At 44.0% G+C, this 26,516-nt stretch overlaps 1 protein-coding gene across 1 annotated transcript; it reads left to right on the plus strand.

Moving 5' to 3' along the window:
* Positions 1 to 69: 69 nt before the first annotated feature.
* LOC100282140 (small nuclear ribonucleoprotein-associated protein B) lies at positions 70 to 4,383 on the plus strand. The gene is made up of 2 exons (NM_001155052.2): positions 70 to 968; positions 4,080 to 4,383. The coding sequence occupies exon 1, from the start codon at positions 167 to 169 to the stop codon at positions 956 to 958; it is 792 nt and encodes a 263-aa protein (NP_001148524.2). The 5' UTR covers positions 70 to 166; the 3' UTR covers positions 959 to 968; positions 4,080 to 4,383.
* Positions 4,384 to 26,516: the final 22,133 nt, after the last annotated feature.

Genomic DNA, 26,516 nt, shown 5'->3' on the forward strand with positions numbered 1-26,516 from the left:
AACGCCCCGCTCCTTCCGTCCTTCGGCGCCTACTTCCAAACGGACAAACCCCATCGAAAACCCTCTCTCAAATTCACAAGGCCCCGCCGCCGCCGCCTCGTCCCCCATTCATCTTCGCCGAAACCCTAACCCTAGTCGCCCCGCGGCCACCCTTCCCGGCGACGCCATGTCGAACCCGAAGGGCTCCAAGATGCTCCAGTTCATCAACTACCGCATGCGGGTGACGATCCAGGACGGGCGCCAACTTGTGGGCAAGTTCATGGCGTTCGACCGCCACATGAACCTCGTCCTCGGCGATTGCGAGGAGTTTCGCCGCCTCCCGCCCTCCAAGTCCTCCAAGACTACCGGTGAACGCGAGGAGCGCCGCACGCTCGGCCTCCTCCTCCTCCGCGGCGAGGAGGTAGTATCCATGACCGTCGAGGGCCCACCACCGCCCGACGAGTCCCGCGCCAAGGCCGCGGCGGCGGGCGGAGCCCTCGCCGGCCCTGGCATCGGCCGCGCCGCTGGGCGCGGTGTGCCCACCGGCCCGCTGCTCCAGGCAGCTCCTGGGCTCGCTGGTCCTGTACGTGGGGTTGGTGGACCCGCCCCCGGCATGATGCAGCCCCAGATCTCGCGGCCGCCGATGCCCAACCTGTCGGCCCAGCCGGTGTCGTATCCGCAGGTCGTGCGCCCGCCGCAGGGGATGCCTCCCCCAATGCGTCCTGGAATGCCGCCGCAGATGCAGATGCCGTTCCGCCCGCCTGGAGCGCCGCCTGCTCCGTTCCCTGGGGCACCGCCACAACAGTTCATGAGGGGACCACCGCCGATGGGGCCGCCACAAGTGAGGCCCGGGATGCCGGGGCCACCACCTCCTGGAATGAGGCCTGGAATGCCTCCGCCACCATTCGGACAGCCGAGGCCAGGGATGCCACCTCCGCCACCTGGCCCGCAGCAGCCTGGACAAAACCCGCCTCAGTAGTTCCTTACCTGTAAGTTCTGAGTGCTACATTATTGAATTCATGGTTGTTAGTTTGCTGGTGTTTAGGGTTGTTTTTTCCCTGAATTGGTGCAATGCTTGTATGTGTATAAACTTTATTGTTTTGTATGATGCCTATTTGATGAGATCTGTTTGTTTGTTTATGACGATTGACGAGAAATATGATATCTGTGTTTGTATATATAGTTGCGATCTTGTGGGGTTCTAACCTAAAACAGTCTGGTGTGCATCGATACTTACCACTATTTTTGATCCACTGCTCAATAGCACATAGCACCTAATTCAGCACCAATAATTGGTGCTGCCTATTTACCTGCCTGTGCAAGATTGCAGGAGCAATGCCGTTATGATCGCATGGAAGTGATTATCCTTTTTCTTACAGGATCTGTTAATTTGCTTACTGGTCATACCATTATGTTTATGATCCTGTTTGTTTACCTTCTGATTTGAATTTTGTTATAAGTACAACTTCACATGTGCTTGTTTGAAATTTTATTGTTAAGCACTTACATTTAACTAAATTCATGAATGCTGGTGGTTCTAGTTTGCTATAGCCAACTTCTAGATCTCATAGTTTGGAAGAACAATGCTTACATTTAACTAAACACTTTTATTTAACTAAATTCATACTTTGATATAGCTAACTTTGCATGTGTCTGTTTGGAAGAACAATACTGAAAGAATGAATGATTATACTGCCTGTTATGGTGGTTTCACAAAGAGGGTCTATTTCTTCCTTTTGTTTGTGGTGCACAGGGGTAAGGATGTACTGTGCAATTTGATGGACAAGTGTGTGGTATCAATTATTATTTAGGTCTACACTGCAATATCTTGACCAGGCATTTTTTGGTATCAAGCTTGTGTGTGCATTAATTAATTATTCTGTGATGAAACAAGTCTACTTAGTGTGATGAAAAAATATGTATATTGCTTGTTGCTTTTCCAGTGAGATAGGTTCATAAGACTGTTATGTACCGAGTCTTTGAGGACACTTTCTCAGGCTCAGATATATCTGATTTTGATTGAAAATGCTGAGCAAGGAAGGATACACTTCTTGGTGTTTGCAGTTTACCTAGCATTCCAACAGTGTCATTCATCACTGAAGCTACATTGGATTATTTAGTGGTAACTCAACTATTTGAAAGTTAGGAGTTTAGGAACAAATCTTATGCAAGTAGCACAAATATTACTCTAATATCTAATGCCTGCATAAGCAATAAGCATTTACTACTCACTTTATCACACTGGACATGTTTTATTTGTGCATCATGTTGGCTAAGCCAATCTTTTGGCCTGTCTAGGATGATTTGCTATCATTTGGTTACAAAAAAACTGGAATCCCAACCAAATTTGGACTGGGGATTTATAGAATCATTTTGCTGGCCTCACTGGCGTGGTCGGGTGCGCAGGAGAAGGCATGATGTGGCAGTAGGGTAGTGTTTGCACATGCTTCCGGCATCCAGCATTTCGTGGTTAACCATGTTGAAACCACAATCTCTTAGACTATGTATCTGGTTTGCAACATAACATTCCCTGATGATTTTGTCAATGAAGCAACATAAATACTGGACGTGTTTTGATGGTAGAAAATTAGTGTCATGTGGACCCATCTTTTTCCTGCAAATGTACAAGATTTGGCATGGCATGGTGATAATTTAAACACTACAGTTTTTGGTACTACCCACAGATTGTGTTGGGCACAATCCAAATATCACTTCTCTGCCCTTGCTCAGATTTGTTGGTCACAGCCAAATTTTAGTTCTTGTTAGTCACAGTGCTGAGCCTTTGTATTTGAATGATCATCATGCAGTTTCTTATAAGTCATTTCCAAGCATTATTCTAGACCAAATTCCAGTTTTTGCCTGCCTTTACATGTGTGGTTGTCACGGTTATGCTGTCCAGGTGTGGTTCACCTAAGGCCTTGTTCGTTTCTGCCGGATTGGTGGGTCGGAACGATTCCTAACCGGATTGCTTCTCTAATTTATATAAACTTTGTTTAGGTCTTGTTCGTTTGTGTCGGATTGCACCCGGAATCGTTCCAGCTAGTCAAAGTTTATATAAATTAGAGAAGCAATCCGTTTAGGAATCGTTCCGACCCACCAATTCGGCACAAACGAACAAGGCCTGGTGGGTCGGAACGATTCCGAACCGGATTGCTTCTATAATTTATATAAACTTTGATTAGCCGGAATAATTCCGGTTGCAATCCGATGTAAACGAACAGGGCCTTAGGCGGAACAATTCCGGGTGCAATCCGACGCAAACGAACAGGGCCTAAATATATCTAACTCGATTAGGCCCTGTTTGGAACCCTTAGAGCTAATAGTTAGCCAGCTAATAAAATATTGGGTTGAGCCAGCTAATGAACTAATTGTTAGCCGTGAGGTAGCTAACAATTAGCTGCGGTATTAGCTGATGTTGTTTGGAACCCAACAACTAATTTTTAGTAGCTAACTATTAGTTTTAGTTTTAGAGGTTTCAAACGGGGCCTAAATCACATGACAAAATTGAACCCCATGAAATAATTAGCTGGTGGATGCTTTGAACTTTCAGGGTGTTTTGTGGATATGGCGAAATAGTTTGTATTCCCTTACGAACCAATAATGTTGGTTATCTCTTAGAATGTGGTTGTATCTTTGTTGGGTAAACAGTGTGCAAGCTGCCTGTTTTGGTTGCCTGCTACCCGAACTAACAATGCACATTAGACTCGAATACTAGTGAGGTTTTTGGTTTGAGGAATAAGCTACTCCATCTTCTCGTTTCTCACTTTTTGTTTGGTTTGTAAAATGGAATAAGTTGATCCATCACCACCTCATTCCTCATAGTTAGTTAGTTAGTTACTAACATGAGAAATGAGGTCGTCCCACCAAATTTGAGGAATGAACTCATGATGCACCACCTCATCTTTGATGGAGTGATTCCTCAAACTAAACACCCCTAGATGGTTGGCTTGAATCCATGCCATACTTAATATTCTTTTAGTTTCCTTGCGACCATATGTTTATTTGCACATGCTTAATATGCGATCGTAGCAAATTTGCGCATAGCATATGACAATATTTTCTGCAGATGCTTTTCTGACTTTGTGAAATCTTGTGCCCAGGGATAAGCTTCTTGCGATACACCTATGGGAGATTTTTTTTGTATCGCGAGAAAGGATCATAAATCACACCTATGGAAGACGAAGACCTGTGAATTGCACCAATGCTTTCACCATTCTGTCTCATATCAGGGTATCTAGTCCTAGTAGTTTCCTTTGGGTATTGTGGGAGAGAACCATGCCAGTGTGTACCACTCATCCTTTGATGTGAGAGGGGACTTTGTATGTAAAGAGGCCAGGACTTTAACTGTTGGTATTGGTTAAGTTAGGAAATATGGATAACTTATTTCATCGTTGTCTTAATTCTGGACCCACCCTTTTCCGTGTGTGTCGATGAAGCGAGGTAATTGACTTGTAGAAATTACTTTCTGGTTTCTGGATTCTGGCCACTTTCTTGTTCTCTTTGATTTGTTTGATTGATAATGTGCAATGAGAAAAGCTTGACCCGGGACAAGGCCTCCTGCTAGTCTGCTACGCAGAAGGCAGATCAACTCGAGTTCTTTCATGAAAAAACTCAGTACTGTACTCCCTAGACCCAGGGTGGCCAATTTTTTAGATATTATGCTTCTTGTATCTAAACGTAAGTATATATCTAAATACATACTAAAAATTATATATTAAAAAAAATAAAAATGTCTTATAATTTGTAATATTGAAAGTAGTATCTATAGAGTATTAGCATTATTAGAAGTGCATTCTTGTAATAGTTTTAGATATGTTTTCTTATGTCGTTGTTTCTCCGAGGCCGTTTCTATAGATATCTAGAAATCACGTGGCTTGTTAGCCTGGCTCGAGGCACGATTTTTTTTGCATGACATAAGCACGGTATGGATTAACGTCGGTTCGAGCTCAGCACGGAACGACGAGTGTGCTGGGCTCGACAGCCATTTGAGCTCATTGGGCTGACTCAAGCACGACCCGATGGATGGTGGGCTTAAAAATCAGCCCGCTATATTTTAGCGGCAGGCCAGCCAACCATAACCACTCGCGTGCGTGGTTGGCATGAGCCATGGCCTATGGGCGCAGGCTCGCAACGCATAGGCACATAAGGGGTTTCGCCCGCTATATTTTAGCGGTAGGCCAGCCAACCATAACCACTCGCGTGCGCGGTTGGCATGAGCCATGGCCTATGGGCGCAGGCTCGCAGCGCATGGGCACATAAGGGGTTTCTCTCGAGTCCCCCGTCCTTGTCCCCCGTTCATCTCTATGCATTTGCTTTTATATTATATCCTAGAGTCAAATTAAGGGGTCTACAATGTTTGTACTAGTGATAGTCGTCTAGAGGGAGGGTGAATAGGGCGAAACTGAAATTTGCAAATATAAACACAACTACAAGCCGGGTTAGCGTTAGAAATAATAATAAGTCCGAGAGAGAGGGCGCAAAACAAATCGCAAGCAAATAAAGAGTGTGACACACAGATTTGTTTTACCGAGGTTTGGTTCTCGCAAACCTACTCCCCATTGAGGAGGCCACAAAGGCCGGGTCTCTTTCAACCCTTCCCTCTCTCAAACGGTTCCTCGGACCGAGTGAGCTTCTCTTCTCAAAACACTTGGGAATCAAACTTCCCGCAAGGACCACCACACAATTGGTGTCTCTTGCCTCAATTACAAATGAATGTTTGATCACAAGAAAGAATGCCAAAGAAAAGAAGCGATCCAAGCGCAAGAGCTCAAATGAACACTACAAATCACTCTCTCTAGTCACTAAGGCTTTGTGTGGAGTTGGGAGAGGATTTGATCTCTTTTGGTGTGCTTTGCAATGAATGCTAGCTCTTGTATAGTAGTTGGAAGCTGGAAAGCTTGGATACAATGAATGGTGGGGTGGTTGGGGTATTTATAGCCCCAACCACCAAACATGACCGTTGGTGGAGGCTGTCTGTCGTATGGTGCACCGGACAGTCCGGTGCACACCGGACATGTCCGGTGCGCCAGCCACGTCACCAAAGCCGTTGCAATTCGACAGTTGGAGTTCTGACTTCTGGGCCCGCCTGGATGTCCGGTGGCGCACCGGACATGTACTGTAGAGTGTCCGGTGCGCCAGTATGGGCGTGCCTGACGCTTGCGCGCTCTGGCGCGCATTAATTGCTGATGCAGGCGACCGTTGGCGCGAAGTAGCCGTTGCCCCGCTGTTGCACCGGACATGTCCGGTGAATTATAGCGGAGCAGCCGTTATGATTTCCCGAGGCTGCCAAGTTCCGGAGCCGCGACCTCTTGGAGCACCGGACACTGTCCGGTGTACACCGGACAGTCCGGTGAATTATAGCGCGCCAGCTCCGAAAATTTCCGAGGCTGGGGAGTTCTGCGCGAGGTCCCCTGGTGCACCGGACACTGTCCGGTGCGCCACCGGACAGTCCGGTGCGCCAGACCAGGGAGCCTTTCGGGATGCCTTTAGCTCTCTATTTTGAACCCAACTTTGGTCTTTTTAATTGGCTTGTTGTGAACCTTTGACACCTGTATAACTTATACACTAGAACAAACTAGTTAGTCCAATTGTTTGTGTTGGGCAATTCAACCACCAAAATTAATTAGGGACTAGGTGTGAGCCTAATTCCCTTTCAATCTTCCCCTTTTTGGTGATTGATGCCAACACAAACCAAAGCAAATATAGAAGTGTATAATTGAACTAGTTTGCATAATGTAAGTGCAAATGTTGCTTGGAATTGAGCCAATATAAATACTTACAAGATATGCATGGATTGCTCCTTCATTTTTAACATTTTGGACCACGCTAGCACCACATGTTTTGTTTTTGCAAACTCTTTTTGTAAATCCTTTACAAAGTTCTTTTGCAAATAGTCAAAGGTAAATGAATAAGATTTTGCAAAGCATTTTCAAGATTTTAAATTTTCTCCCCCTGTTTCAAATGCTTTTCCTTTGACTAAACAAAACTCCCCCTAAATGAGATCCTCCTCTTAGTGTTCAAGAGGGTTTTGATATATCATTTTTGAAATCCTACTTTCTCCCCCTTTTGAACACAATAGGATACCAATTGAAAATACTCTTTGAAAAACTAAGTTTTTTTGAAATTGGTGGTGGTGCGGTCCTCCTTTTGCTTTGGGCTCATACTCTCTCCCCCTTTGGATATAAATAAATAAGTGAAGATTATACCAAAGACGGAGTCATTTTGCTCTCTCCCCCAAAGATGGAGAGTTGCTTGGAGTGACGGCGAAGGAAGAGTTATGGAGTGGAAGCCTTTGTCTTCACCGAAGACTCCAATTCCCTTTCAATACACCTATGACTTGGTTTTGAAATAGACTTGAAAAACACATTAGTCATAGCATATGAAAGAGACATGATCAAAGGTATACAAATGAGATATGTGTGCAATTTTTAGCAAAAGAAGTTGCGTGAATCAAGAATATTGAGCTCATGCCTAAGTTTGTTAAAAGTTTGTTCATCAAGAGGCTTGGTAAAGATATCGGCTAATTGATCTTTAGTGTTAATGTAAGAAATCTCGATATCGCCCTTTTGTTGGTGATCCCTAAGAAAATGATACCGAATGGCTATGTGTTTAGTGCGGCTATGCTCGACGGGATTATCCGCCATCTTGATTGCACTCTCATTATCACATAGCAAAGGGACTTTGGTTAATTTGTAACCGTAGTCCCGCAGGGTTTGCCTCATCCAAAGCAATTGCACGCAACAATGGCCTGCGGCAATGTACTCGGCTTCGGCGGTGGAAAGAGCGACCGAATTTTGCTTCTTTGAAGCCCAAGACACCAAGGATCTTCCTAAGAACTGGCAAGTCCCCGATGTGCTCTTTCTATTGATTTTACACCCCGCCCAATCGGCATCCGAATAACCAATCAAATCAAATGTGGATCCCCTAGGATACCAAAGCCCAAACTTAGGAGTGTAAGCCAAATATCTCAAGATTCGTTTCACGGCCGTAAGGTGAGCTTCCTTAGGGTCGGCTTGGAATCTTGCACACATGCATACGGAAAGCATAATATCCGGTCGAGATGCACATAAATATAGCAAGGAACCTATCATCGACCGGTATACCTTTTGATCCACGGACTTATCTGCCGTGTCGAGGTCGAGATGCCAATTAGTTCCCATGGGTGTCTTGATGGGTTTGGCATCCTTCATCCCAAACTTGTTGAGAATGTCTTGAGTGTACTTCGTTTGGCTAATGAAGGTGCCCTCTTAGAGTTGCTTCACTTGAAATCCCAAGAAGTACTTCAACTCCCCCATCATAAACATCTCGAACTTTTGTGTCATGATCCTACTAAACTCTTCACATGTAGATTCGTTAGTAGACCTAAATATAATATCATCAACATAAATTTGGCATACAAACAAATCATTCTCAAGAGTTTTAGTAAATAGAGTAGGATCGGCCTTTCCGACTTTGAAGCCATTAGCAACGAGAAAATCCCTAAGGCATTCATACCATGCTCTTGGCGCTTGCTTGAGCCCATAAAGCGCCTTAGAGAGCCTATAGACATGGTTAGGGTACTTACTATCTTCAAAGCCGGGAGGTTGCTCAACATAGACCTCTTCCTTGATTGGTCCATTGAGGAAGGCACTTTTCACGTCCATTTGATAAAGCTTAAAGCCATGGTAAGTAGCATAGGCCAATAATAAACGAATTGACTCAAGCCTAGCTATGGGTGCATAGGTTTCACCAAAATCCAAACCTTCGACTTGGGAGTATCCCTTGGCCACAAGTCGAGCTTTGTTCCTTGTCACCACACCATGCTCATCTTGCTTGTTGCGGAAGACCCATTTGGTTCCTACAACATTTTGATTAGGACGTGGAACTAAATGCCATACCTCATTCCTAGTGAAGTTGTTGAGCTCCTCTTGCATAGCCACCACCCAATCCGAATCTTGTAGTGCTTCCTCTACCCTGTGTGGCTCAATAGAGGAAACAAAAGAGTAATGCTCACAAAAATGTGCAATTCGAGATCTAGTGGTTACCCCCTTTTGAATGTCGCCGAGGATGGTGTCGACGGGGTGATCTCGTTGAATTGCTTGGTGGACTCTTGGGTGTGGCGGTCTTTGTTCTTCATCCTCCTTGTCTTGATCATTTGCATCTCCCCCTTGATCATTGTCGTCATCTTGAGGTGGCTCATTTGCTTGATCTTTTATTTCATCAACTTGAGCTTCATCCTCATTTTGAGTTGGTGGAGATGCTTGCGTGGAGGAGGACGGTTGATCTTGTGCATTTGGAGGCTCTTCGGATTCCTTAGGACACACATCCCCAATGGACATGTTACTTAGCGCGATGCATGGAGCCTCTTCATTACCTATCTCATCAAGATCAACTTGCTCTACTTGAGAGCCGTTAGTCTCATCAAACACAACGTCACAAGAAACTTCAACTTGTCCAGTGGACTTGTTAAAGACTCTATATGCCCTTGTGTTTGAATCATATCCAAGTAAAAAGCCTTCTACAGTCTTAGGAGCAAATTTGGATTTTCTACCTCTTTTAACAAGAATAAAGCATTTGCTACCAAAGACTCTAAAATATGAAATGTTGGGCTTTTTACCGGTTAGGAGTTCATAAGATGTCTTCTTGAGGATTCGGTGTAGATATAACCGGTTGATGGCGTAGCAAGCGGTGTTGACCGCCTCCGCCCAAAACCGATCTGAAGTCTTGTACTCATCAAGCATGGTTCTAGCCATGTCCAATAAAGTTCAATTCTTCCTCTCCACTACACCATTTTGTTGAGGGGTGTAGGGAGAAGAGAACTCATGCTTGATGCCCTCCTCCTCAAGGAAGCCTTCAATTTGTGAGTTCTTGAACTCCGTCCCGTTGTCGCTTCTAATTTTCTTGATCCTTAATCCGAACTCGTTTTGAGCTCGTCTCAAGAATCCCTTTAAGGTTTCTTGGGTTTGAGATTTTTCCTGCAAAAAGAACACCCAAGTGAAGCGAGAATAATCATCCACTATTACAAGACAATACTTACTCCCGCCGATGCTTATGAAAGCAATCGGGCCGAATAAATCCATGTGTAGGAGCTCCAGTGGCATGTCACTTGTCATGATGTTCTTGTGTGGATGATGAGTGTCAACTTGCTTTCCTGCTTGGCATGCGCTACAAATCCTGTCTTTCTCAAAATGAACATTTGTTAGTCCTAAAATGTGTTCTCCTTTTAGAAGCTTATGAAGATTCTTCATCCCAACATGTGCTAGTCGGCGATGCCAGAGCCAGCCCATGTTAGTCTTAGCAATTAAGCATGTGTCGAGTTCAGCTCTATCAAAATCTACTAAGTACAGCTGACCCTCTAACACACCCTTAAATGCTATTGAATCATCACTTCTTCTAAAGACAGTGACACCTACATCAGTAAAGAGACAGTTGTAGCCCATTTTGCATAATTGAGATACAGAAAGCAAATTGTAATCTAATGAATCAACAAGAAAAACATTAGAAATGGAATGGTCAGGGGATATAGCTATTTTACCCAAACCTTTGACCAAACCTTGATTTCCATCCCCAAATGTGATAGCTCGTTGGGGATCCTGGTTTTTCTCGTAGGAGGAGAACATCTTCTTCTCCCCTGTCATATGGTTTGTGCATCCGCTATCGAGTATCCAACTTGAGCCCCCGGATGCATAAACCTACAAAACAATTTTAGTTCTTGACTTTAGGTACCCAAACGGTTTTGGGTCCTTTGGCATTAGAAACAAGAACTTTGGGTACCCAAACACAAGTCTTGGAGCCCTTGTGTTTGCCCCCAACAAACTTGGCAACTACCTTGCCGGATTTGTTAGTTAAAACATATGATGCATCAAAAGTTTTGAATGAAATGTCATGATCATTTGATGCATTAGGAGTCTTTTTCTTAGGCAACTTAGCACGGGTTGGTTGCCTAGAGCTAGATGTCTCACCCTTATACATAAAAACATGGTTAGGGCCAGAGTGAGACTTCCTAGAATGAATTCTCCTAATTTTGTCTTCGGGATAACCGACAGGGTATAAAATGTAACCCTCGTTATCCTGAGGCATGGGAGCCTTGCCCTTAACAAAGTTGGACAATTTCTTAGGAGGGGCACTAAGTTTAACATTGTCTCCCCTTTGGAAGCCGATGACATCCTTAATGCCAGGGCGTCTCCCACTATAGAGCATACTTCTAGCAAATTTAAATTTTTCATTTTCTAAGTTATGCTCGGCAATTTTAGCATCTAATTTTGCTATATGATCATTTTGTTGATTAATTAAAGACATGTGATCATGAACAACATTAATATCAACATCTCTACATCTAGTACAAATAGACACATGTTCAACGATAGATGTAGAGGTTTTGCAAGATTTTAATTCTATAACCTTAGCATGTAATATATCGTTTTCACTCCTAAGGTTAGAAATAGTAACATTGCAAACATCAAAATCTTTAGCCTTAGCAAGCAATTTTTCATTTTCATTTCTAAGGCTAGCAAGAGAAATGTTCAATTCTTCAATCCTAGCAAGTAAATTATCATTATCATCTCTAGAATTGGAAATTGAACTATTACAAACATGAGAATCAACCTTTGATAACAAATTAGCATTTTCATTTCTAAGGTTGGCAATAGTGTCATGGCAAGTGCTTAGCTCACTAGATAGTTTTTGACATTTTTCTATTTCTAGAGCATAAGCATTTTTAACTTTAACATGTTTCTTATTTTCCTTGATTAGGAAGTCCTCTTGGGAGTCCAAGAGATCATCCTTCTCATGGATGGCACTGATTAGCTCATTTAATTTCTCCTTTTGTTGCATGTTTAAGTTAGCAAAAAGAGTGCGCAAGTTATCCTCCTCATCACTAGCATTTTCATCACTAGAGGATTCATATCTAGATTTAACCTTCTTTTTGCCGTCCTTTGCCATGAGGCACTTGTGGCCGACGTTGGGGAAGAGGAATCCCTTGGTGACGGCGATGTTGGCGGCGTCCTCGTCGTCGGAGGAGTCGCTGGAGCTTTCGTCGGAGTCCCATTCCCGACAAACATGGGCATCGCCGCCCTTCTTCTTGTAGTATCTCTTCTCCTTTCTTCTTCCCTTCTTGTCGTTGCCCCTGTCACTGTCACTAGATATGGGACATTTTGCAATAAAATGACCGGGCTTACCACATTTGTAGCACACTTTCTTGGAGCGGGGTTTGTAGTCCTTCCCCTTCCTTTGTTTGAGGATTTGGCGGAAGCTCTTGATGACGAGCGCCATCTTCTCGTTGTCGAGCTTTGAGGTGTCGATTGGTTGTCTACTCGATATAGACTCCTCCTTCTTCTCCTTCGTCGCCTTAAATGCGACCGGTTGTGCCGCGGATGTGGAGGGATCATCTAGCTCGTTGATCTTCTTCGAGCCCTTGATCATATACTCAAAGCTCACAAAATTCCCGATTACTTCCTCGGGAGTCATTAGTGTATATCTTGGGTTGCCACGAATTAATTGAACTTGAGTAGGGTTAAGGAAAATAAGAGATCTTAGAATAACCTTAACCACCTCGTGATCATCCCATTTCTTGCTCCCGAGGTTGCGCACTTGGTTCACCAAGGTTTTGAGCCGGTTGTACATATCTTATGGCTCCTCCCCTTGGCGAAGACGGAAGCGACCGAGCTCCCCCTCGATCGTTTCCCGCTTGGTGATCTTGGTGAGTTCATCACCCTCGTGCGCGGTCTTGAGTAGATCCCAAATCTCCTTCGCATTCTTCAACCCTTGCACCTTGTTATATTCCTCTCTACTTAGAGAGGCGAGGAGTATGGTTGTGGCTTGGGAGTTGAAGTGCTCGATTTAGGCTACTTCATCCTCATCATAGTTTTCATCCCCTACAGATGGTACCTGTGCACCAAACTCAACAACATCCCATATACTTTTGTGGAGCGAGGTTAGATGAAATCGCATTAAATCACTCCACCTAGCGTAATCTTCACCATCAAAAGTTGGTGGTTTGCCTAATGGGACAGAAAGTAAAGGTGTATGTTTAGAAATGCGAGGGTAGCGTAGGGGGATCTTACTATACTTCTTACGCTCTAGGCGTTTAGAAGTGACGGACGCCGCGTCGGAGCTGGAGGTGGATGTCGATGAAGAATCGGTCTCGTAGTAGACCACCTTCCTCATCCTCTTTTTCTTGTCCCCACTCCGATGCGGCTTGTGGGAAGAGGATTTCTCCTTCTTCTCTTTGTGGTGTGAAGAAGATTTCTTCTCCTTCCCTTTGCAGGAGTCCTTCTTCTCCTTCCTCTTGGTGCGGGACTCTTCCGATGAAGTGCTCCCGTGGCTTGTAGTGGGCTTTTCGCCGGTCTCCATCTCCTTCTTGGCGTGATCTCCCGACATCACTTCGAGCGGTTAGGCTCTAATGAAGCACCGGCCTCTGATACCAATTGATAGTCGCCTAGAGGGGGGGTGAATAGGGCGAAACTGAAATTTGCAAATATAAACACAACTACAAGTCGGGTTAGCGTTAGAAATAATAATAAGTCCGAGAGAGAGGGCGCAAAACAAATCGCAAGCAAATAAAGAGTGTGACACACGGATTTGTTTTACCGAGGTTCGGTTCTCGCAACCCTACTCCCCGTTGAGGAGGCCACAAAGGCCGGGTCTCTTTCAACCCTTCCCTCTCTCAAACGGTCCCTCGGACCGAGTGAGCTTCTCTTCTCAAAACACTTGGGAATCAAACTTCCCGCAAGGACCACCACACAATTGGTGTCTCTTGCCTCAATTACAAATGAGTGTTTTTGATCACAAGAAAGAATGCCAAAGAAAAGAAGCGATCCAAGCGCAAGAGCTCAAATGAACACTACAAATCACTCTCTCTCTAGTCACTAAGGCTTTGTGTGGAGTTGGGAGAGGATTTGATCTCTTTTGGTGTGCTTTGCAATGAATGCTAGCTCTTGTATAGTAGTTGGAAGCTGGAAAGCTTGGATACAATGAATGGTGGGGTGGTTGGGGTATTTATAGCCCCAACCACCAAACATGACCGTTGGTGGAGGCTGTCTGTCGTATGGTGCACCGGACAGTCCGGTGCACACCGGACATGTCCGGTGCGCCAGCCACGTCACCAAAGCCGTTGCAATTCGACCGTTGGAGTTCTGACTTCTGGGCCCGCCTGGATGTCCGGTGGTGCACCGGACATGTACTGTAGAGTGTCCGGTGCGCCAGTATGGGCGTGCCTGACGCCTGCGCGCTCTGGCGCGCATTAATTGCTGTTGCAGGCGACCGTTGGCGCGAAGTAGCCGTTGGCCCGCTGTTGCACCGGACAGTCCGGTGTACACCGGACATGTCCGGTGAATTATAGCGGAGCAGCTGCTATGATTTCCCGAGGCTGCCAAGTTCCGGAGCCGTGACCTCTTGGAGCACCGGACACTGTCCGGTGTACACCGGACAGTCCGGTGAATTATAGCGCGCCGGCTCCGAAAATTCCCGAGGCTGAGGAGTTCTGCGCGAGGTCCCCTAGTGCACCAGACACTGTCCGGTGCGCCACCGGACAGTCCGGTGCGCCAGACCAGGGAGCCTTTCGGGATGCCTTTAGCTCTCTATTTTGAACCCAACTTTGGTCTTTTTAATTGACTTGTTGTCAACCTTTGACACCTGTATAACTTATACACTAGAACAAACTAGTTAGTCCAATTGTTTGTGTTGGGCAATTCAACCACCAAAATTAATTAGGGACTAGGTGTGAGCCTAATTCCCTTTCAACTAGCTATATCTTGAGATTATTATTTGGGCTATCTGGTACTAACTACTCACTTTACTATACTTGTGTGAAAAGTGAATTGTCTACAATGTTTAACAAATATGATCTGAAGTTTGGTGCAGTTAGGCAACAAGTGCCTCCTCCTCCATCTGTCACGGGTAAAAGAAAAACAAAACTGGGGATTAATTTATGTATCTGATTGTACCTCTAAGTTCCCATATCCTGGTTCTAGCATATCTAACCTTGGTAGTGGAACATCAACATCTACTTTTCTTCAACAAGCACACTCTAGTGCTGGCCTTAGTTCACTTGACACAGAGCTAACCTCCTTAGTGACACTTTGCAGAAGTTTGATGAGGACTTCAATATCCTAAATTGGTGGCATGAACATAAGTTGTCCTTGTGGTCGTGGGTTCGAGCCCCACGGTGGGCGCCAATGTAGGTCTCTTGTTTATGATTGCTGAATCACAAAACAAGGCAACACAAATGTTATACGAAAAGAACCTTCGTCCTTCGAAGCATCAAATCCTTCCGGGTTTGATGGTTCTCGAACGAAGGTTATGAAGAACAAGTCTACATCACTCACAAATACGAAGGTGTACCTTTAAATGTAACATTATAATTAATTATTTATATCATATCAAATATTAAGTAGCATTGTAGTTTATATCATATGCTAACAAAGTAATACATAATATATATTACATTTGTACCTTCGGTTTGCTCGAAGGTGAATGTGAGAATACAATTCCAATTAGCATGAACAGTATGTGGTACTGTTCATCTATTTATAGGCAAGGGACGCAGTCTGAGCAAAAATACATTTATAACCCTGACACATACAAACATCAGGGATTAACGAGTCTTTTACTCTTCGGCTCGTCATTGTGTTTGTCCTTCGTAACCGCCTTGAGCCGAAGTTGTCATCCTTCGGCGCTTCACGCATGCTTGTTATAGCTTCGACATTCAGTCTCGTTGTTTATAGGTAGATTGTCCGTACTGTGGACCTTCGGTAGAGAAGGAGACCTCCAACAGTTCTATCATGTTCTCTCCATCTTAGCTAGGGATGTTATTTTTGTTCCCGTTTCAACTATCTCCTCAGAATCTGCATTTAATCTCTATGTCAGGATAATCGAGGAACGACGAAGACGCCTAGCACCAGAAATGGTAGAGATGCTTCTTTGCATGAAAGACTGGGAACTTGGTGAAGCTAGAGGGCAGCATTGTACACAGGACCAAGAACATGAAGATGCATTTGAAGGACTTTATCTTGATAACCCTTAGGACTTTTATCTTCCTAGTTCTTACTACATTCTGTTGATTTGGAAATCTGGTGATGTAAGTTGTAAGTTGTAACTGAACAACATTGACCTGAATTATTAAATTAGAGCTAGGTTGTACTCTTTTTTCTTTCTAGGGTTTTCTCACGAGGAGTGAGTTTTTACCTAAAAAGGTTTTTAGTGAGGCAGCCATTGCACGAACAGCTCTAATCCTTTATTTAGGATCTACTCTTTATCTCAGCGGTGTGAATCTGTGTATACTTCTGATCTGTATATATTTCTGATTTGTATATATATATATATGTAAACTTTGTGAATGTGTGTAGATAATGGGTTTAGGGTTCTCGTATTTGCCATGCTCGGGGTGGCACGGGCTCCTTCATGGGCCGTGCTTTCTGAGCCAGCCCGACACAGTTGGACCGGAATAGTGCTGTGCTCGGCTGATTATATCAGCCTGTCGGGTGGCATGGCCCGGCCCGACACGGATAAGGATTCGGGCTTATCCATGCAGAGCTCAAACGGACTAGGTCGGGCCGTCCATTTGGACATCTATAGCCGTTTGTAGCAGTTACTCTTTTATTTACTTTGCAAACCTAATGTATGCTCACTCTTGTCCCATGCGCTACGCCAGCCATATACTATGCTGCAGGCCACCATTTATCGTGAGACGCACGGACAAGTACATTTGTTTTCGACTTTAATCCCAGAGCAGAACACCGGCTCAAAATTCACGCGACATAAGCATTAGAAGACGTTAATGTTGGATTCGATATACCTACCACTAATAAAAAAATAATAAGACTTTATGTTAATTCACGTGTTTTTTTCTCTTCTTCTCTTTGTTCATTTTTCTACATAAATGCATTAATACCATGCACATAGATACTTAGTGATCAGTATTATTCAGTCGTGACCAGTTTATCAATAATCTCACTGGCTAACTAACGTACGGCCGGAGTATATTTTCTTCTCTTAATTGTTCGTTTTGGCCGACAAGAACTAATAATGCTCTGCCTAATCTAACTGGTTGGTGTTTCTATCGATCGATCCACTCAACTTTAATAGATTTGTCCGAGCGACATGGCATCGCTTTCGCTAGTGTTAGGTTGGGGGTTGCATGATGCACAGAATCGAAATCACGCGCGTGCATGTGCCCACCACCTAGGTGATAGGTGTACATAGTTGGGATTTGGCCCAAATTTTTTTGCTTTTAAGCACATTTTTCGAAAAATATATACGTTTAGACTCCTGGACGACAAAATTGCAGATCTGGACCCTATGCTCGGCGACATGGATCGTGGCGCTGAGCTTATACGGCTCGACACCATGGCTTATGGCGTCGACTGTGCTGACGTGGCAGCCACCGTGGCACCTAACTCGGCGCCACAGATCCTAACGCCGAACTAGGAATTAAACGCGTCGTCTTTCTCCTCCCTCTCCTTTCTCTCACTCTGTCTCCCAGCACCGCGCGCCGCCCCCTCTGTCTCCCAGCGCCGCCGCCCACCGCTGGCCCCTCCCGCGGCCACCAGCAGCGCCCGCCCCCGCCCCCTCCACCAGCGCCGCCCCCAACACCCGTCCCCTCCACCCGCGCAGTGCTGAGCCCGCCCCCCAACGTCGCGCCGCCCCCTCCCGCCCGAGCCGTCGGCGCCTGCTCCCTCCCTCCCGCCATGATTCGGTATTAAGGTTAGTTTCTAATTATTACTTATTTTTTTTCTGTATTTATTTGATACTAATTAGTTAGTTAGTGTTTAGTTAGTTGGTAGTTGTTAGTTAGTAGTCAGTATTTTTTACTATCTAATTATTACTCAATTTTTTCTGTGTTTATTTGATACTAATTAGTTAGTTAGTTAGTGTTTAGTTAGTTTTTAGATGTTAGTTATAAGTTAGTTGTTAGTTAGTAGTCAGTTTTTTTAGCATGGTATAGGGTTTAGGGTTAGTGAGTAGTAAGTGTTAATTAACATTGTTTAGCATTTGCTTAGTTTATCATTTAGTGTTGTGGATTAGCTATTACCTATTACTTAGTTGTTAATTTACATGGAATGAGTATGTCAGCCATCGTGCTGTCGTTTCTTTGCAGGTTATAGAAAACTCACCGTATAGGGCAGGTGCTGCCGAATTTTTTACTCACAATACTAATTTTTTTTGTATATAGGTGTCGGACTCGATCTTCGCCACCGTTAGTTTGACTCATCCGGGATCTCGGTATACCTTGTTTTCGTACATTATTCGTAGATTATGTATTTATGTTTGTTGTGGTCATTTATATAATTATTAGTTAGTAAGTAGCTATTACTTGTTTATTACTTAGTAAGTATTTAGGTATAAGTATTTAGTCAGTAGTAAGTACCTACGCATTATTGAGTTAGTAATCCGTGTTTGCAATACATGGACACCCTAGTGACACTATACCATGGAGGAAGCGTGGAGGAAGATGTTTATGGAAATGTTAGTTTTTATGGTATGAAGAAGGTGACCGTGATGTTCGATGAAAGACCCTCTTTTGGCCAGATTTTCGCTCGAGCTTGTGAGGAGATTAGTTGCAATTTAAACGACACTAGAATATCAATTCAGGGTTTGTTGTCCCATGTTACATCTGAGACAGCTGTCCGACAGTTGATCTCCATTGGCTCAAAAGATGACTGGGTCAAATATGTCAGAATTATGAAGACGATTGTTCCACCATGTTTGGATGTAGTTGTTTGAAAGTTATCATTTAGTCATTCTGATGCTTCAGTCGGGTTGTCTCCACAAATTGCCAAATGCATCTCGTATTGAAGCTCCTTTGCCTGAGCTTCCGGGAGAAGTGGTTGTAGTGCCTGATGCACAATCCGGCCCGAACGAGTTTGAGATTTCTCGTCCTGTTAGCGATGTTTGTGGGGCTTCTAATCTGGTGGTACCTCCCAGGAGATCCCATTGACCCAGGATCCAATCCAGGAACATCCTAGTAAGTGTCTTTAACACGTTGTTCATATCCATCGTTATTTCGTTTGATTAGACTTTTAATGTAGTATTTCCTCATTCGACGCGATGCAGGATCTCCACAACTAGATAATGATGCCGATCTTCATGAGCCCCTATCATACAATATGGACCGCATATGCAGGGCCTCAAATAGTGTTGATGTTCAGATTGAGGATGAGGAGGAGCCATATGAGGCTGCACGGGCCTTAGATTATGATGATGACCGCCCAGTTCAAGAAATGACCGAGCAAGAAATTGAACTCATAAGACGTTTATGTCCTGAACGTGACCCTGCAGTACATGAATTTAGCAGTCTAAGTCATTCCACTGGTGCATACATAGAAGAACATGATGATGAACTGCTAGAGGCTCCTGATAACGCCAACAACATTGAGATTAAGGTAGGCTTACTTTTCAAGGACCTGCCTACACTGAGACGATGGCTACAGGAATATTCTATGAACCGCAAGAGGCCGTTCAAGGTTAGACACTCGTATGCACAACGTCGTTACATAGTTGTGTGCGAGGTGTCAGAATGTAATTGGAGGGTATGTGCCCGAAGGCATAAGGAAACCGGAAAGTTTAAGATCACAAAAATTGTAGGTCCACACACTTATGCCCAGACATAGCTGAGCTCTAAGCATCGTCAGTTGACATCTACCCTAATTGCAAAAAGGCTATTGGGGACATTGAAAGGTCAGCCAAACTTGAAGGTGAAGTCAATTATGACCATGACTTGGGAATTGTTTGGTTATAGGATCAAGTATGGGAAAGCATGGAGGGCAAAGCAACAAGCATGGAAGATGATATACGGGGATTGGGAGGAGGGTTACGAGAAGTTGCCAACATTGTTCAATGCAATAAAAGCAAAAAACCCAGGCATGCATTACGAGTACATCCCTAAACCTAATGAATGGAGGAATGACAGAGATCTTCTTTCGTGCTTTCTGGTGTTTCTCGCAGTACGTAGAGGCCTTCAGGCATTGTCGCCCCGTGCTCTCTATTGATTGCACTTTTCTGCTTGGGAAGTATAAGGGCACATTGTTGGTTGCCATATCATGTGACGCAGAAAATGCATTGGTTCCTTTGGCATTTGCTTTGGTGGAGAGGGAGAACATAGATAGTTGGTCTTGGTTCTTGCGACTTGTTCGGATCCATGTCGTGGGCCCTGGTCGCGAGGTTGGTGTCATATCTGACAGACACCAAGGCATTCTTAATGCAATGCAAGAGCAGATTCCTGGCTACACACCCATGCACCACAGATGGTGCACTCGACATCTAGCAGAAAATCTTCTTCGAAAGGATCGTAGCAAGGCTAATTTCCCTCTTTTTGAGGAGGTCTGCCGACAGTCGGAGGTTTCATTTTTTGAGGACAAGTTGAAGGAACTAAAAGATGCAACAAATGCTGAAGGTAAGAACTGGATTGCTGGATTGCTGAGGGAACCACAGAAGTGGACAAGGGCCTACGACGAAGGTGGTTGGAGGTTCGAGTTCCAGACTAGCAACATGGCCGAGTCATTTAATAGTGTGCTGAAGGGTATACACGACATGCCAGTCAATGCTATAGTAACATTCACTTTCTATCGGCTCGTGGCTTGTGAAAGGATCACGATGCCCAAGAGGGGGGTGAATTGAAAAGCCCAATTCACCCCCCCTCTTGGGCATCGTGATCCTTTCAATTGGTATCAGAGCCTTGTTGCTCATAGATTAGCTTAACCGCTAGAGTTACGATGTCCAGTGGGGATGGACCTCCTCCCGTTTTTGATGGTGACGATTTTCCATATTGGAAAATTCGTATGGAAGCATATTTAGAGGCTATAGACATTGGTGTCTATAAAGCCGCCACACAAGGATTCCCCGAACCTAGAGATCCCACAAATCTTGTAGGTGATGAGTTCAATTATGAGAAATGGAATGCTAAGGCCAAAAACACCCTTTTTAGAGGCCTTTGCAAAGATGTGTTCAATAGAGTAAGAAATCATAAAAATGCTCATGATTTGTGGATGGACATTTGTGCTCTACACGAAGGAACTAGAAGTGAGCGTGAGGAGAGATATCACATAGCCATGAGAAAGTTAAATTCTTTTGAAATGCTTGCTAATGAAAATGCAAATGCTATGTACTCACGTCTCAATATTCTTGTAGAGGAAGTTAATGGATTGGGGCTTACTCAAATCTCACAACCGGATGTTGTGAGGAAGATTCTCAGTGTCCTCCCAATAGACAAATATGGACACATTGTCACTATGCTACATCAAATGGATCTTTCAGTTACCACACCTACACAGGTTTTGGGAAAGATCAATGCCCATGAGATGTACATGCACATCAACGACAAAGAAGAATCATCTTCCAAAAGAAAGGATTTGGCTCTCAAAGCAAATCATGAAAGAAAAGGAAAAGCAAAAATACAAGTTGAGGAAGAATCCTCAAGTGATGATGACCTTGATGCAAACATTGCCTTGATGGTAAGGAAGACCACCAAGATGTTGAAGAAGCTAAATAGAGAAGGCATCAAATTTGATTCAAGAAAGAAGAAATTCTTTTCCAACAAAAGAAAGCCCATTTCTGAGATGGACTGCTACAACTGTGGTGAGCTCGGTCATCTTGCTCATCAATGTAACAAGCCCAAGAAGAATAAGTTCAAGGGCAAGAAAGAAGATGACATCGATGATGAAAAGAAGGAAAAGAAATTCTTCAAGAGGAAGGATGGGAAGCAAAAGAGGTTCCACAAGAATAAGAATGGAAAGGCATATATTGTTGGTGACTGGCTCACCGACATTGAATCATCAAGTGGGTCTTCTTCAAGTGAAGAAGAGAATGATGAAAAAGTTGCCGCCATCGCCGGGGACTTCTCTTCACCACCACCATCGCCATCATCGACTTCTCACCTATGCCTCATGGCTAGGGGTGAACGGAAGGTACAAAATAATATTAATATTGTTGATGATAGTGATAGTGATAGTGATGAGGAATTTGCTTCACCTTCATATGATGAGCTAGCTGACTTGCTTAAAGAATATACTCAAATGATTAGAAAGTCAAAAGCTAAATGTGATAGGTTGAAAAATGAAAATGGATCTTTAAATGCTAAATATGACATAGTTATAAAAGCTAGTGATGAAATAAAAGAAGAAAATAAAACTATGTCATCAACTGTAAATGAGCTCACAAACTCCCTAAAAGATGCTAAGGATAAATGTGACAAATTAAATGAAGCTAATAGGGAGTTGCAAAATAGACTAGTAAAAATCAAGGAAGACTATACTCAAATTAAATTTGATCATGACAATCTTCTTGTTGAAAATGAACTTTTATCTTGCAAAACACATGAGGCTATTAACCCTGTTGTTAAGATTGATGTAGCAACCTCATGTGATGATTTGAGTCAAGAAGAGCAAACTAGTCTACATGCTGAATTGACTGAAAAAGTTGAAGTCCTGACTTTAGACAACCAAAAATTGAAGAATTACTTGACTGATGCAACTACTAGAGGAAAGGTTGCTATTGAGAACAATGATTTCAACAATGAGTTGGCAGTGGATAATCAAAGGCTTAAAAATGAGGTCAAGAAACTAAAAAGTGAAAATGAACATCTTGCAACAAGTGTGCAAAAGTTCAACAAGGGTCAATACCTCCAAAATGAGCTGCTTATGAACAGTGTCATGAAAAACAACAAGAGTGGTATTGGATACAATGCTTTTGTGCAAAAGAAAGCTACCACTCAATACAAGCCAAAGCAGACTCACAGGCCTATCAAATGCTTTGAGTGTGGAAATGAAGGTCATTTTGCCCACAACTGCAAAGCCAAACCACCAACTCCCTTGCCTAAGCACTCAAGACCATTTGCTTTCAATGCTCATTATGTTCTAAGAAAGGTTGCAAATGGAAAGGTCAAAGTTACATTTCTAGGTCCACCAAACAAGAGTAGACCTAGACAAATCTGGGTTGCAAAGTCCTTGATTGAGAGTCACTGGTCCTATGCAATATAGGGCCCTCAAAACTCAAGCTTGAATTGTCTGTGGATGTAGGTGAACTACAAGACCGGTGGGAGCCATTGGGTTATTGACAGTGGATGCACACAACATATGACAGGCAACCCACGGATGTTCACCTCACTTGATGAGAATGTTGATGGACAAGATAAAATCACATTTGGAGACAATTCAAAAGGAAAAGTGCAAGGACTTGGCAAGGTGGCAATCTCAAATGATTTATCAATATCAAATGTTCTATTAGTTGCACCTTTGAGCTTCAATTTATTATCAGTGGGTCAACTCTGTGATCTTGGACTTCAATGCTTATTCACTCCAACAGAGGTTATTGTATCAAAGATGGATGATGCATCAATGGTGTTCAAGGGATTTAGATACAACAACCTCTACTTAGTGGATTTCACTTCAGAAGATGCAGACTTAAGAACTTGCCTCTTCACCAAAGCTTCTCTTGGATGGCTTTGGCATAGGAGGCTTGCACATGTTGGGATGAGCACACTCAAGAAGGTATTAAAGAAAGACATGGTTAGAGGATTAAAAGATGTGGTGTTTGAAAAAGATAAGCCATGCAGTGCTTGTCAAGCTGGAAAGCAAGTTGCTAATACACATCCTACTAAAGCTTTCATGTCAACATCAAGGCCACTGGAACTACTTCATATGGATTTATTTGGACCTACAAATTATGTAAGTGCCGGTGGAAACCTCTATTGTCTAGTGATTGTTGATGACTTCTCAAGATACACTTGGGTGTTCTTTCTCCATGACAAATCAGAAGTTGCATCTATATTCAAGAAGTTTGCCAAGAAATCTCAAAATGAATTTGATTGCAAGATCAAGAAGATTAGAAGTGACAATGGCAAAGAATTTGACAACACCAACATTCATGAGTACTGTGATGAAATTGGGATCAAGCATGAAGTATCTGCCACATACACACCTCAACAAAATGGAGTTGTTGAGAGCACCTAGAGGGGGGGGGGGTGAATAGGTGATCCTGTAAAAACTTCAAACTTAAGCCACAAAAACTTGTTAAGTGTTAGCACGATTATTGCCAAGTGGCTAAGGTGAAGTCTCAACAATCTCAACAAAACACAGTACCACAAGAGAATCAAACACAGAGTGACACAGTGGTTTTATCCCGTGGTTCGGCCAAGACCAACGCTTGCCTACTCCACGTTGTGGCGTCCCAACGGACGAGGGTTGCAATCAACCCCTCTCAAGCGGTCCAAAGACCCACTTGAATACCACGGTGTTTTGTTTTCCTTTCACTATCCCGTTTGCAAGGAATCTCCACAAATTGGAGTCTCTTGCCCTTACAAGTATATGATCACAAATGAAACACAGAGTAAGGAAGGGAAGCAACACACACAAATTCACAGCAAAAGCGCACACACACGGCCAAGAATCGAGCTCACAAGACTATCTCAGAGTTCTCACTTAGAACAGAGCTCGAATCACTTAGAAACACAAACGAATGCGCAGAGACTTAGTGTGGATGATCAAGAATGCTCAAAGGTTGCTTGTGTATCTCCTCCATGCGCCTAGGGGCTCCTTTTATAGCCCCAAGGCAGCTAGGAGCCGTTGAGAGCAAATCCGGAAGGCCATCCTTGCCTTCTGTCGTCGGGGGCACCGGACAGTCCGGTGCACACCGGACACTGTCCGGTGCCCGATTTGTTTCCTTAAACGGCGAAGACGACCGTTGCAGACCGTTGGCAGATCTGGCGCTGTTGGCGCACCGGACATGTCCGGTGCACACCGGACAGTCCGGTGCCGTCTTCCGACCGTTGGCTCGGCCACGTGTCCCGCGCGGATTGCGCGGCCGACCGTTGGCCCTGGCCGACCGTTGGCTCACCGGACAGTCCGGTGCACACCGGACAGTCCGGTGAATTTTAGCCGTACGCCGCCGGCCAATTTCCCGAGAGCGGCCAGTTTGAGTCGCGCCAGCCTGGCGCACCGGACACTGTCCGGTGCACACCGGACAGTCCGGTGCTCCAGACCGAGCTGGGTCTTGGCAGCACACAGCCAAGTCCCTTCTCCTTTTCTCTATTCTTCTTCTTTCTGTTTCTAACACTTAGACAAATATATTAGTACTCAAAACCAATGTACTAAGGCTTAGAAACATACCTTTACTTCATGATTTTCACCTTGTTCATCCATGTACATAAATTCCCAATTAAGCACATGTGTTGGCACTCAATCACCAAAATACATAGAAATGGCCCAAGGACACATTTCCCTTTCAATCTCCCCCTTTTTGGTGATTTATGCCAACACAACATAAAGCAACTAGAACAAGTGCAAACTCACTTCAAATAAAATAAATTTAAGTTTTATTCAATTTTGGCATATATGGATCATCCTTTGCCACCACTTGGTTTGTTTTTGCAAATCAAACTCAAATCTCTATCTCTAAGTCAAACACACATGTTGAAGTATAAAGAGAGTCATTCCAAAAGAGATTGATCAAAGATTTCAAAAACTCCCCCTATTTCCCATAATCAATACTTCTCCCCACAAGAAGCCAACTTTTGACAAGAGAGACAATAAAAGCTTTTGACACAACAAAAACTCTATTCTACTATTTTCAAAATCTCTCAAGTGGTAGCTGATCCATTTATCGCTTTGGCCTTTATTTTCTCCCCCTTTGGCATCAAGCACCAAAACGGGATCAATCTTGGCCTGTTAACCCCATTGCCTCACCAAAGTCTTCAATTAAGAGCAAATGGCAATAAGATTTCATGAGATGAACTTGGAATTAGTTACCCTCTCATCGGAGTGCAGTGGAAGTCTTTCATGGTCCAAGTCCACCTTTTCCCTTTCAAACCTCCTTTGAGACTAAAACAAGCAAACTCAAGCACATGGTTAGTCTCAAAGGGTCAAGTTGTAACACATCTCCCCCTAAACATGTGCATCACTTTGCAACGGACTTGTGAGGTCCAGGGAGGGTTTGTACAACTTGAGCACCACAATAAGCAACAAAATGCAGAATGAACCTGATCAAATGCATAAACACATGTATGCTACAATTCAATCCAAGTTCCGCGAATCTAAGACATTTAGCTCACTACGCAGCCTGCAAAAGGTCTTCTCATCTAGAGGCTTGGTAAAGATATCGGCTAGCTGGTTCTCGGTGCTAACATGAAACACTTCGATATCTCCCTTTTGCTGGTGGTCTCTCAAAAAGTGATGCCGGATGTCTATGTGCTTTGTGCGGCTGTGTTCAACAGGATTCTCCGCCATGCGGATAGCACTCTCATTGTCACATAGGAGTGGGACTTTGCTCAGATTGTAGCCAAAGTCCCGGAGAGTTTGCCTCATCCAAAGTAGTTGCGCGCAACACTGACCTGCGGCAACGTACTCGGCCTCAGCGGTGGATAGGGCAACGGATGTTTGTTTCTTAGAGTTCCATGACACCAGGGACCTTCCTAAGAATTGGCACGTCCCCGATGTACTCTTCCTATCGACCTTACATCCAGCATAGTCGGAGTCTGAGTATCCAACTAAGTCAAAGGTAGACCCCTTTGGATACCAGAGCCCGAAGCAAGGCGTAGCAACTAAATATCTAAGAATTCGCTTCACCGCCAC

The sequence above is a fragment of the Zea mays genome, chromosome 7 (genome assembly GCF_902167145.1).
Source record: "Zea mays cultivar B73 chromosome 7, Zm-B73-REFERENCE-NAM-5.0, whole genome shotgun sequence".
In the NCBI taxonomy this organism is placed as follows: Eukaryota; Viridiplantae; Streptophyta; class Magnoliopsida; order Poales; family Poaceae; genus Zea; species Zea mays.

Coding starts and splice junctions, on each gene's coding strand:
- LOC100282140 (NM_001155052.2), top strand. CDS start 167: ATGTCGAACCCGAAGGGCTCCAAGATGCTCCAGTTCATCAACTACCGC.